Below are 13557 nucleotides of genomic sequence, written 5' to 3' on the forward strand. Positions count from 1 at the left end.
GGAAATCCTGTTCCACTGTATGGGAGAGAGAGAGAGCTGTAATTGCACTCGCACTCAGGCCTCTCACATGTGTCCGTTCCTGAGGAAGGAGTGGAACGAATTTTGACATTCATCTAATTCTAGGCACGTGCTCCTTTCGGCTTTTCTCACGACCCTCATTTGACACAGCCACATCACTGACCTATGGATCCGTCCTTTGGCAAGCCGAAATTATGGCTCATGTGAATCAGATGTTACAGAGAGGAGACTGAGTGCTCCTTAGCTGCCTGGCAGCTTAGCCAGAGGAGGAGCACCTGTTTCCAAATAAATCTTATGGTCAAAATGATAAACTGTAGCTCGATGATATGTCTGGAAATGTTGAAATCGGATTCCTTGCGCATGCATACTGTTTTTTCACTCCCACGTGAATTCACTTTTTGCACTCCCCTCCTCTTAAGTGTAAATCCCAGAATTCAGGATTTAGAGCAGAGGCCAGAGTCTCATGTCTCGCCAGCCGCCTTCATCACAGAGAAGCTCCAGAGCGTTTTGACCCCGGGGTCCCAGGGTTGAGGTAGAGACCCAGCCAGCCCTCGCTGGTGGAACCATGAACCGTGTCAGCTCTCTGCTCAGCTTTAATGTGAACCAAGCCAGTCTGGCTTGGTTCCAACCAACTCACCCTCTTTTGTAGCCCCAACAAATGACATCCTAACAGGAAGGATTTCACTTTAAAGCTCTTGTTCATCGTCTGGAAAACAATAAAGTAGGGTAAAAATTAGAGCAAAGCAATGTCGTTTTTGCTAAACAGTTGCTGCTACTGTGGATACTTAATGCTAAAACTTATATTGCTAAAAAAAGTCAACAATATCTTCCTTAAGTTTGCTAACATTAGCCACTATAAGCTGACGGTCACACCAGACAAAGCAATGCTGTTGCAGTAAAACCACTCTGTGTGTTAAATAGAACAATTATTAATGTTATTGCTTATAAATACAACTGTTTTGTTTGTAAGAGGAGGAATGTGTTATGTCTTCTTTCAAAAGTTAGAAACGGTTGCTTTTACACCAAAAGTAGGTGTACTTTTACATAGACTACTGTGCTATATACAGTATTCATACAATAACATATGTCATCGTGTGGTAAATCTATTCAGATGTAATTTTGCTAACATGCTACTGCAGACTAACCCTAAAGTAGTCGTGGTAGTCGTGGTTGGTAAATACACACATATCTTGCCAAATATTGTTGTACAAATACGTAAAGGACGTTATCTGTGGATATTTTAACGCTATGGTTTGATTTAGAGACCAACGTTACTTTAATTCATGTCCTGGAATTTTGGGCTCCAGCCGTTGTCCACTGTGGTCTCAATTGCATGGTCGCTAATGTTAGCGTGAACCTCATGCTGGTTTACTTTGCTACCAGAGAAGTGGTGCAGGTTACATTCATTTTAACTCTGTTTGCCGGTAGAATACAGTGTATCGAGTTCCACGTGGGTTTGGTGAAACCTGTTGGAATGTGAGTGCGCTTGATCATCATACATTATGGTTGTTAAATATGTATTCAACAGGATTTATTTTATGTTTTCTGGCATAGCCCACTGCCTTATTTTGTAATGTTGCTGTTAAAATGGCCACAAATTGACCAACAAAGAACACATTAGCTTAGGCACTCTGTTAAAATGACCAGAAGCAAATGTGGTCAACAATAAATTTAAAGTAACAACAACCTGTGAAGTAATTATGTTCTGTGTGGCATCTAAAGCCAAGGGGTTACACATATGTATAGCACTTCTACAACATTGTCTATGCAGCAAAACCAGAGAAATCATCTTTTTTTTATTCCATGCATTCTTCTTCCTTGTCAAAACCTGGTGGCTATGTTACCCAAAATGCAACTTGCCTGCCAACGTTTGAGCAGGAGATTAGCCGCGAGTCTCCGGCAGAGATTAGGACCCGGCTGCAGAGGTTTTGTCAACTAATTTCTTTCTACTTCTACACCAACAGATTTTATTTTCCATTTTTCAAACTAGTCCTCAGCCCCAACCGACACTGACTCCAGTGACATCACTTGAGGCGCTTTATCAGATTGCACACAGCCGCAAAAGGCCACATTAAACCTTTTTTCCACATATACAGTAGTAGTACTCCCCAAGACCTGTTAATAATTGTGACGTGTAAAATCGGCCCAGTTCAAGTTATTTAGCATGTTGTTTTTCACTATATTGTGATCTAGCAGGATCCAATTCAAGTTTGGCTCCTTCCCTACGAATAACTCAATTTCAACTGGATATCTCAACCCGAAGTAAAGAGAGAGCGGAGAAACCTGGTCCCAAGAGGTCATAAATTGCAGAGGCAGACCCAGGTTGGGCAGGGAATTGAGTGCCGGCAGAAGCTCCCTTAAAGAGCCAAGTGGTCTCTGTTTCTCCCAGAGTTTAACCCTCTCACCTCTCCTCATTGGCCGCTCTTTTATTCAGAGGGCTGATTTATTGGAGTTCACAAGGGAGAAATCCAAGCATAGCCCAGCCATCAGCCTTGCCTGTGATAAATGGCCCACGCTGCTATCTTCATCTCAAGTGGGACCTACAGTTCCAATGGGTGAGAAAGTGTGTGTGTGTGTGTGTGTGTGTGGATACATGTGTGTGTAAACTGGGGTCATGTTTATGTCATTGCTTTTGCATACAATGCGCTGAAGATAGAGGGAGAAATAGCAAACAAAGCTTAAAGGGAGAACACACGGTAATGTCTTCTTTGGTGACGGGGATTTAAGTGAACTAAAATGTTTCTTTTGCATGTAAACAAGGAAACAAAGGAAGGATCAACACATGATAGAAATATTTTGATTTAAAATCTTTTCACTGTCTTTAATTTATGGCTCTCTCTCTTTCTCTGCCCCCCCCCCCCCTCCCTCCCCCATCCCCGGTCCCTGGCTGCCCCAATGCAACACGGCCCCTCTTCTCCCCAAATGAAATTATTTGGAAAGTCATTTTATATCACCCTTTGACTGTGCATTGAACTGTAAAACCACCCCATTGGAAACAAAATAAAAGGATCGGAGAGGGAGAGAGGGGGGATGGGGCAAGGAGGAGAATTATAATTCTTTGCAGGCCTTTGGTATTAACCCAAACACCAGAGCTGTCAGCAGTTCAGGGAGGGAGGTGCGAGGGGCAAACATTCAGTGTTAATTGGCACTTTGTCAGCTCTGAGCCTTCCTTTTGTGAGGGAAGTGGAAGAGAGAGTGAGTTAGCAAGAGGGGGGGGGGAGGGAGGAGGAGAGAGAGGGAGAGGGAGCTCTTGTTCTTGTAGGTTTGTTGGGCCTTGTTGAGGGTGTTTACGGTTCACTTCTTATCCTTTGTTAATTGGGCTTTCTCGCCCCCAATGGAAAAAAAAAGAAAAATAATTCATGTACCGGTAACCCCCAGCCTGCCACCCATGCTCCCTGTGACTCTCCCCACCAGCCTGATCAGCAAGAGAGGGATACATTACAAGAGCCGAACAAAAGGACTGTCCTGTAAACAGCATTCAACTGAAACTGTTTGGGTTTGAGTTAGCTTGCGCTACACTATCGCGCATTTGCAAAAAAAACACTTATTTGGGAAGTTAAAAGTACACTTTTGCTGACGGACATGTGCATTAAATTGCCCCCCCCCCCCTCTAAATCAAACTGATGCCCTCTTTTCTTAATGGTGATTCAGAGGAGCAGAAGCACTGTCGGACAATTAGGTACAGGATGTAAAAACACCCCGTCTGTCCTGTGGATCCTCTCCTTCCGCCGAAGTGTTTGGAGTTATCTTAAATAATTAAAGAGGAAGAGATTGGCAGAGAGAGAGAGAGGAGGGCACCTGTCTTTGAAAGAGAGAGGAGCAGGGGGGGTGCTGTTGGCATGAGGCTGGTGCTTCACAGCACCTCTGGCCTCTTTCTGTCTTTGCCTCGCTCTCCCACTGACTGATGTAAATAATAATAGTGCCAGCACTGAAAGGACACAGGTGTCAACCATTGTGCTGCTCTGAATGGACCTGGGGGAAGGAGGTCAAGAGTCACAGGGCCACCTCAGCCACCTCTCACACCCACAGTTTGTATTCACACTGACGTTGCCCCACCCCCCCCCCCTCTGTCTCTCTCGCTCACGCTCTCCCTTTGTTATCGTAGCTCTATGTTTTGTGAAAACTTTTCAGCGGTCATACACAAGCTCAGTATTCAGGAAGATTAACTTTCTTTTGAAAATGAATCGGGTCACACAACAATGCAGATCAATGGCTGGTTTCGACAGGAAGAGCCAATGGATGTCGGAAATTAGATTTTAAATATAATTTACACCCTACAGGCAATATGCTACATATTTATGTCATTTTAATATCAGTAGCCTACAAGTCTCGCCTCAGACTAGCCTGCTTGTATTAAATAATACAAATTTGCTTTATTTAGCAACATTATGCTGATCAACTTTACATTAAAAGTAAAAGCATTGAAAGGGAAATATGCTTCTTCACTTTCTTGCCGAGAATTAGATGAGAAGATTGATTCCACTCTCAGACGTATATGCCATTTAAATACGTAGCTGGAAACTGCAGTAGCTTAGCTTAGCTTAGCACAAAGACTGGGAACAGGGGTAAACAGCTAGCCTGCCTGTCTTCAGAGGTAACAGAATCTGCAAACAGAAAGTACCACCAAAGCAATTTAAAATCCTTTATTAATGAGGATGACCAACAACTCAACAAGTCAAGGTATGAAGTGTTCAAATCTCATCCAGAAGTCATGTGACCTGTGTCACATGGCTTGAGAGAACTGCCCTCTTCAACACTTACAAGAGATGACAGTGAAAATGTCAAGATGAATGCAAACAGGTACTGTAACTGACTCACACATTCTGGATAAAAGACGAGAAAAGATATCAAGATTGATTTATTTACTTGCTTCATGTGACTCTCTTTTTTGCCATTGTATTTGTGAGTGTTCGTCTATATAAGTACAAATTTGGTCAATTTTACACGATTATTTTCACTGTAATTGACCTCAATTTGCGATTGAATATATTTTCTTGTCTTTTTTTCCAGTATATGTGTGCGTCAGTCACAGTACCCGTTTGTTTTCATTTTGATATTATCCCTGTCATGTCTTACAGGTGTTTAAACGGGCAGTACTCTCATATCATGTGACAAAGGTCACATGTCCTCTTGATGAGTTTTTGAATTTGAACACCGGGTCTCATTACACTTAATACCTGGTGACTAAAATAGTGAATTAAAAAAAATAAACTCGTATATGGCTTTAGCATATGTCTAATGAATTGCACTCTATGTACATTGCACATAGTTCAAACAGTTGATGTCTGATAAATGTTGTTAAATTGTCTCTGACTTGGGTAAAAAAACCCCCAATATTTTATGACTTACATCTTTTACATCTTACATCTTTCATTTACATGTGTGGGCCTTTGGGCCATGAATAGAAACCAATATATGTATTTGTCACCTCACCTCATGGTTTACTCTCTCACTTCCACTTATTCTCAGCAGCTGGTCGCCGGCTCCCAAGCCAGTGGATGATAAATGTCACCCGCACACACACACGTAATACACACAGGCCAGCCAGCACGCATGACACGACGCATGTGTGTGTACATCAAGGCCGCTCTTTCTGCAGCGCTCAAAGTAACTGATGGATGAAGCCCGGGCGGAGATTTGTGGACCAGTGTCCTTTGTGCTCAAAGGAGCAGCACAAGAAAGAACCATAAATTGGAATTGGTGCTTGATGGTGGCGGCGCACTGTACTATTGCCATGGATAGGCGACCGTTTATGGTCTGCAACGTGAAATTTCTGCTGCATCAGCAAACGTGTGCAAATAAAAAAGCGAGGACATACGGTGTGCTATCTGGAAGAGGGTGATCGACTTATTTTACATGTCGTTTGAGCTTACGACTGTCGCACACATACAGATTGTCTTTCTTTATCGGCCGGCGTGGGATTAAATAATACACTGTGTCACGGGCATTAAAGCAGAATTCAACCTCCATTACAAAACCTCTAAGTAAGAGTCCAACATGGGCAATCATTCTGCCACCGTTCAGGTTTTATGTGCAGTCAGTGAAGCAGCCGGCCTCAGCTTTGGTCTCGGCCTTGGCTGTATGCAGCCATGATGAAAATGTTTGATCTTGATATGGTGCCAAGTGTGAAACCCTGGGGAAAACCTCCGACGCTGAGCCGTAGCATAGACATTACATCAGTGTAGTTTCATCTGCAGCAGTTGATCGTAACCGAGGGAGACGGAATGAATTTGGGCGTGGGTGTACCGAGGTGTCAGTGTTTCATGCTGTGTTTAGTGAGTTTTTTGGGTGGATGCTCCTCAGCCTATGAGATCCATGCTTGATGGAGATGCTAGAGAAGGGCGAGAGGATTTATTACCTGCCGTTAGAAACACTAATCTGTTGCAGGTGTTTCTGGCTGTTCTCCCAGGGCCACGCCGGCTCTCCTCCCCGGGAGGCCCCACCATATGTATGTATGTATGTATGTGTGTGTGTGTGTGTGTGTGTGTGTGTGTGTGTGTGTGTGTGTGTGTGTGTGTGTGTGTGTGTGTGTGTGTGTGTGTGTGTGTGTGTGTGTGTGTGTGTGTGTGTGTGTGTGTGTGTGTGTGTGTGTGTGTGTGTGTGTGTGTGTGTGTGTGTGTGTGTGTGTGTGCGTGTGTGAGAGAGACGGAGAAAGAGACAAAAGGAGTTTTATTTTTTTCCACGGCATCTGAAGGGAGAATATCTCCTCCACAATCCTCTCATATCACAGAGTGTCAATGCTGTTCCCCCGTCAGTCATATCAATAGAAAGACCACAAAGCAAAGTGCGAGAACACTGGGCAAACTTTCAGATTAAAGATTCACGGCCACTTGCTCTAGGAGTGTCATCTATACGCATCCAGGAGAAAGTGCACTTTGTTCTTGTTTTCAAATCGCACTATAATTTTTGGCGAGCCATTCGACAATGACAACTCACTCTGGGTAGGCAGTCGAGAAACCACTTTATCAGCAGGGTACAACCTCTGGGGTGTATTACAATGAAGAAAAGACCACCAGGATGGATTGAGCCAACAGCTTCACAGGGGAGCCTGCGGTGCTTTTGGGGGATGATGAACAAAGACACAAAGAGAAAAAGTCCTGCTCTGTAGGACGTCTGCCACGCCCACTGTGGCCAACTTTGGAAAAAGAGGGAACTGAGTGAGATGGAGAAGAATGGAGACGGAGAGGAATCCAGGGGTGGAGAATGGTGAAGACAGGAACAGGATCAGGGGGAGGACTGATATGGTGATGGAGGTTTAAAAAAAAAAAAAAGCAACAACCAAAAATCAGATTCAATCTGTGAATACCAGGACAAATATAAAGAATAATTTCAAACCAGTTTACCACAACGCCATCAAATGCATGATAGTCTGCTGTTAAGCATTTTTTTTTTTGAACAGCGAAAGGAATTCACTGTAGAAGGACGAAGTCATGTGATTTCACTACTTTGGCACTACTGCCCTCATGTGGACAATCAAAGTACTGTTCGATCCTTACAGTAATGCCTCTTTCTCAACGGGTGAGTGTTTGCTTGAGTCTGTATGGCTGAATGTCTTTGTATGAATTAAAAAGCACTTATCAGGTGTCCTGCCTAGTGTTTAAGGAGACAATATCTTATTCAATATGTTCTACTTTGCGTACATTTTTATATTTGCATACATATTGCAAGAAGCCAGGTTTGAAAATATTTCCCTTCGTTGACATATTAGAATCAACATTTGTTACTGGATATGTCTTTGTATCACTCGCCATTCTCTCCATGTTTTCAGGAATATAAAGTTGTATGAATCAGGCGATGAATGATATATGAACTAACTTCTCAGTCAAGACATTCAGAATATAGAGAGGAATGAAACTGGAATGTTTGGTGTTCTGGTGTTTCCGATGTGGAGATTTCTGGCTCAGAATCTGAGAAAAATAATCGATTTGAGAAAAGTTACCAGTAGGGATCACAATGAAACTTCTCCAGTTGATTACTCACATTAAGACTTGTTTTTTATTTCAAGTACTTCTGTGTATACATGTATAAATGAGGCATTATCTAATGCTTTAGGACAAATCCACAGATGCAAATAGACAAAGTAGTAGAATATAAACCTAAATGTGTGTTTTGGGTGATTTCTTTCCACCATTCTGAAATTCGACATGTCATGGCAGCAAAATATCATAATTGACTAGTGCATGAAAAAACAATGTTTATGCATGTAGTGTCCCAAGTTTTCCATCTGAAGAAATTAAAGATCGGGGCAAAAAGTCTGTGTGCGCTAGAATTTCAATGACAGAATTAACGTTTTTCATGGGATGTAGTTGTAGGAGTTCTGCACGATATAGTCTGTAATGGAAGGGAACCAGTCTTTGCTCAGAACCACAATGTGGGTGAACCAGGGGTAGAAGAGCGCCGGCTGTCTCGTGGCTCCCGTCATGATGATGTTCAAGGCTGCATCTGTGGCGGGGTAGGCTGGTACATTTGTGACGTCCCTACAGGACACAGAAAAGCACTGCCATTAACTACTGTGGACAGCAGTTAACATGATGCCAAATACGTTGCAGCAATTCAATATGCAAGTATCCATGATCGCTCTGATGTAGCTGTGAGACACTTTTGCATTCGGACTTGACTGACCTGACTTTTTCCATCGCTGATTGAGTGTCAATGAGCCCCAGTGTACATATCGAGATGGACACGTTGCTTTTCTTCATAGCCAGCTCATGGTGAAGGGCCCCGAAGAAACCATTCAAGGCAAATTTTGTTGAGGTATACGGTGCCACGAAGGGACTGGGCAGTTTACCTGTAGAGCATCAACATAAACATCTATTGTGGCCTTCTTTTGGCTTAATTTATTTACTTGTGTATAAGTACGAATTAGGAACTTTCAGTGTCTGAAAAAGGACAGACTTTCCTCACTTTACATGTGCTGTGGTATACTTATAAACTCATCTAACTCCTCAGAAAAAAATGGAAATTTGAACAGCTCCTAAATGGATCTTGAGGTGAATTTGTTGATACAATGTTTTACATGAAAGTGCAATACAAAGCAGGTTTATAATATGAGTATTAATATAACAATAATATAAAAATAACGAGGCCCAAATTCCACAATGTTTGTTATTACTGGGTGAAAACTACATAATACTGCATGCATACGTGTCTGTTTCACAGTTTGCGTCCATCAACGTGTATGAATATGATAAACTTACCTAAAAGCGATGAAACAACCACCAGTGCTCCTTTGCTTTGCTCAAGGGAAGCCAAAGCTCTCCAAGCCATCTGAGTATAGCTGAGGAAGTTGACCTTTGGAAAGCACACGCAAAGATCAGTGCATTGGCCTGCTTTTATGTTGCAGATGGACCATCAGAACGCTGCGCTATACCTTCATCAGCCACCTGGTGTGCTCCACATCGCCCGCCCACATGCTGAAGGGGCTCTGGCCGATGTGGTTGAGAACCAGGTAATCCAACCCTCCGAGCTTTTCCAGAGCAAAATCGACAGCTTTGTCGGGGTCTGACTCGCTGGCCATGTCTGCCGCTATGTAGAGAGCTTTCTGGGCTCCCAAACTCAGGCATTTCTCCGCCACCTATAGGCAGTGATGAGACAGACGGGATCCAGTGCAGTTGCAGAGAGAGTACACAGAAAACCAAATGAAGGTTGAGTGTTATTAACTAGGGGTGTAACGGTTCACAAAATCCACGGTTGGGTTCGGTACGATACAGTGGAGCCACGGTTCGGTACGTTTCGGTACAGTAGAAAACTATAAATGCAGAGAAATGTACTTGATTTTAAAATATATGTATTCATTACAACTAACATCATAAAGTTATTCTTTGACTTTCAACAATGATGGAACTATACCTGAGTGACTCATCTTCTGGGGTGTCTTCTAAGCAACACATAAGCATAAAAAACAAAAACTGCTCCTTAATGTCATGTAGTATTGTTACTTGCATCTTGCTTACATCTTGTATTGTTACTTACATCTTGCAAAAGACATTTTTAATCTGAATGGGACTACCTGGTTAAATAAAGGTTTTAAAATATATATTTATACATTTTTTTTATTCAAACGTATTCGGTTAGTCATGCGTACCGAACCGTGAGCCTCGTACCGAACGGTTCAATACGAATATGCGCGTCGTTACACCCCTATTATTAACATATAAACAATCAAGATGTTGTCTGTCCAGACTGTCTGACTATGGACACAGAACAGAACTAGTGGTTGATACATGCAGTGCTTTGAGCTTCATTTTTTTAACAATGTTAAGTTCACCAACCTTCTGTAACACTTTCTCCCTCCTCGCTGTAACCACTACCTGGGCCCCAAAGCGGGCATAGTGATATGCCATTTGTTCACCAATACCCGTACTGGCCCCAGTCACCAATACCCTCGCACCTCTGAGAGATTCTGAGGGAAAAATGAAACACACGAAGCAAAAGATGTGTGCTGTGACCGCAGTTGCGTTGATTGAAATTAATAAATATAATGTCGCAATTGTTGAAAACACACGACGACCCCATTGACTCAAGCTATATGTAATTCTGTGACTTGCGGACACTGGACTGTACACTGCTTTCCTCACAGCAGGGACAAGTGCTGCAGCGTGAAGTTGAGGCTGCGCGGCCCCGTTATGTGGTCCACACTGTAGACGTGATGAGGCGGTGTACACGTCGTGCTGATGTGCAACATTCCAACTTTATCGATACAATATTGATCCACTGATTCGATGATCTGGTTATCATAATGTAGTAAAATGGACTGAGGTCATATTGTATAAATGTCTTAATGGCTGCTTATCTGACAGCCTTGATCTACACACAACCGATTCAAGTCGGCAGCATGTGGATTCCAGTCGTTCAACCCACAGAATACTTCCATGTTCAACAATAACGAGATGTTGGAGGAGAGTTGAACGTTAAAAACACGAGAAATGTATTGTCTTGTGGATGATTTTTGCATTAAATAGACGCGTCAATGTTGCATTAGAGAGATTCTGCCAAGTGGTTCTGGAAAGGGGGGGGGGGAGCAGATCAGCAGTCAAAAGACAAAACTTAGATAACGTCTTTTAAAAATAGCAGCACATAGCAATTCTGCTAAATTGCCCAGTTAATGTTTTCTATCAAGGTACGATATGGTGGTGTGGTGGAGACTCATAATCAGAGGGCTACGGATTCGAACCTGCTGGTTTGAGCATTTTGTGGGCTTTGCCTCGTTAACGACACGCAGGTATGTTGTTGATTCACAATTGCCCGCAGGTGTGAATGGTTGTCTGTGTCTGTGTCATGTGATAACGTGTACGTCATGTGATAACGTGTACGACCTGTTCAGCATTTACTGTGCCTTCACCATATACCTTGATAAGCACTTACAGATAGTGAACAGATGTAATCTGCCACAGCACAGTGTATTGTCAAAAACCTAATTTGCTGAAATAACTACAATATTCCCTCATTTGAACTCTCACAAAAAATATTTCCCAAAGAGGTTTGCGGAACAGGATACTGTTCAGAACAAACCCCTTTCTGTGACAGCGCATCTCCACTGGCAATACTAGAGGCCTTTCCCTCATATTTGTATTCTATAAAAAGACATTTCTGTGGAGATTTTCGGGGAAAATTCAACATTCATGTATTCCATTCCTCAGTGGTCATTCAAAGAAATTATCAAGAAAATCTATCCTTTATTACTAGTGGTGAAAATAAACTTTGTCTTTTAATCTTCTTGAACATTGTACATGGCTTCATATTTGATGTGCCAAAAGTCAAGAGTACTGACACAATATTAATAATAATAATAATAATAACACCCTTACAGCACTTTTCTTAGCAAAAAAAGTGCTTTGAGAAATGAAATAAAACCAAACAAGGCAGACATTATAATAAGGCAAAAAGACATGAGACATCAGATAAATGCAAATAAATACAATATGAATAAAAGCATATATAACACATTCACAGATAGAAACGTTTTTAGACGAGCTCTTCGGTGGACGAAGCCCGAGTACAGTGTGTAGTGACCGTTTAACACGATATCTGCTGTTATCCGTCAGCCACTGAGGGGCGACCGGGAGAACTTGTTTCGGACACGTAGTCGATACTACAAACCAACCGCTTTACCTTCATGCACTTCTACATTAATGCTCCAACCATAGTGTGTCCTTCGAAAGATATAAATAAAAACATAAACTACATCATGGCTCCAACACGTGCGTTAAATTGGGAATAAATAAAAGCATGTAAGACTCTTTGTAGGTCAGCAGTTGATAAAAAGGAATTCGTTGTTGACGCCGGAAGGGATTTAAATACTTCAGCGCGTAACAGCAGCAGCCGTGTAGAATAATCAAGTCCTTCAGCAAACCTGATCAACGTAGGCTTTAAAGACCGTATGAACTAAAATGAACTTAGATAAGTTGAACTTTAGATAAGTCCACTTTGATCTTGCGTCTCTCTTACCTGCGTCAAAACGGGGCGCAGTCCATTTGACAGCCAGGAAAGCGACACAAGCAGCAGCTAGTAAGACTTTAGTGAAAGTTCCCATTTTTTTGGTCGTTTCTTTTTTTTCAAGCACCAAGTGTCCGCAACAACTCCACCACTTTCCACAGCTGCCTCGCGCGGGGAATGTGACGACACTGAAGTGCCATTCACGTAATCTCTCCTGTCCATTTCTCTTGGCGTGCGTAAAGTGGGTGTGTTGTTTGAATAAAAGCTTTGCTGAGCTCGATTCGGGCCAGGCTTTCGACTGAGTGTGGGCGGCAGCCAGAGCTGGCTACTTGACTGACTGCTCGTATAAACCAGTTGGAGGCGTTCCTGTTATCTAAAGTGCATCATTTGAATTTCAATAAAGAAGTATTATTCTGTTGTAGGTGAACTCTTCTTTTCTTCTCTTCCACCATAGTATTAATGTCAATCATTTCATGTTGGAGTTTCCATTCCTTACTTGAATAGTTTTATCTTATACAAGTCCTTTATCAGTTCCTCCTCCACCCATTACCAATTAAAACATTAAGATAAGATATCAACTTCAGTGGCGGGCCATGCATTTTATACCTCGGCCTTCATTGCTGTCCTACTACAGTTGAATCACCTCCCAATAACCCAGCAAACCTGTAGCGGATCCACGCATTCCACCACACAAGAGCACGAGCCATTCAAATATTATTCATAAAAACGACACGAGCGGCGGGGCCGGGATCTCAGTAACAAAATGAATAAACTGCACCAAGCAAAACCCTAAAAATGTTATAATTTCTTCCATATCTTTCAATTTGGACTCTTACTCCTCCAATTAAGCTCTGCTGGCTAGTTAAGTTTCGGTTCACAATAGTCACGTGCTCGCCCACTGACCAATCACAGCGCACGCTGCACCTGAAAACTGAGCTGCGAGTTAATGCTGACGTAGTTGTAGGCCAGCTAGCAGGCTCTGGCACGTCAAAGAATACGCCCAACATGTCAAACTAAAGATCTGATTGGTTGAACACGATGACAATCAACAATATCGTCTCCATTCACTTAAACTGCAAAGGGATTCACTTGTGAGTCTGCAGG

The 13557-nt window shown here is 42.5% G+C and overlaps 1 protein-coding gene across 1 annotated transcript; it reads right to left on the reverse strand.

The window, feature by feature from the left end:
- Positions 1 to 7975: 7975 nt before the first annotated feature.
- On the reverse strand, positions 7976 to 12682 carry hsd11b1la (hydroxysteroid (11-beta) dehydrogenase 1-like a). Its single transcript, XM_079267188.1, has 6 exons — positions 12466 to 12682; positions 10290 to 10420; positions 9389 to 9592; positions 9216 to 9309; positions 8641 to 8806; positions 7976 to 8495 (listed from the first exon to the last, which is right to left on the reverse strand). The coding sequence occupies exons 1-6, from the start codon at positions 12548 to 12550 to the stop codon at positions 8312 to 8314; spliced, it is 864 nt and encodes a 287-aa protein (XP_079123314.1). The 5' UTR covers positions 12551 to 12682; the 3' UTR covers positions 7976 to 8311.
- Between the last annotated feature and the right edge of the window lie 875 nt (positions 12683 to 13557).

The sequence above is a fragment of the Melanostigma gelatinosum genome (genome assembly GCF_949748355.1).
Source record: "Melanostigma gelatinosum genome assembly, chromosome: 4".
Lineage (NCBI taxonomy): Eukaryota > Metazoa > Chordata > Actinopteri > Perciformes > Zoarcidae > Melanostigma > Melanostigma gelatinosum.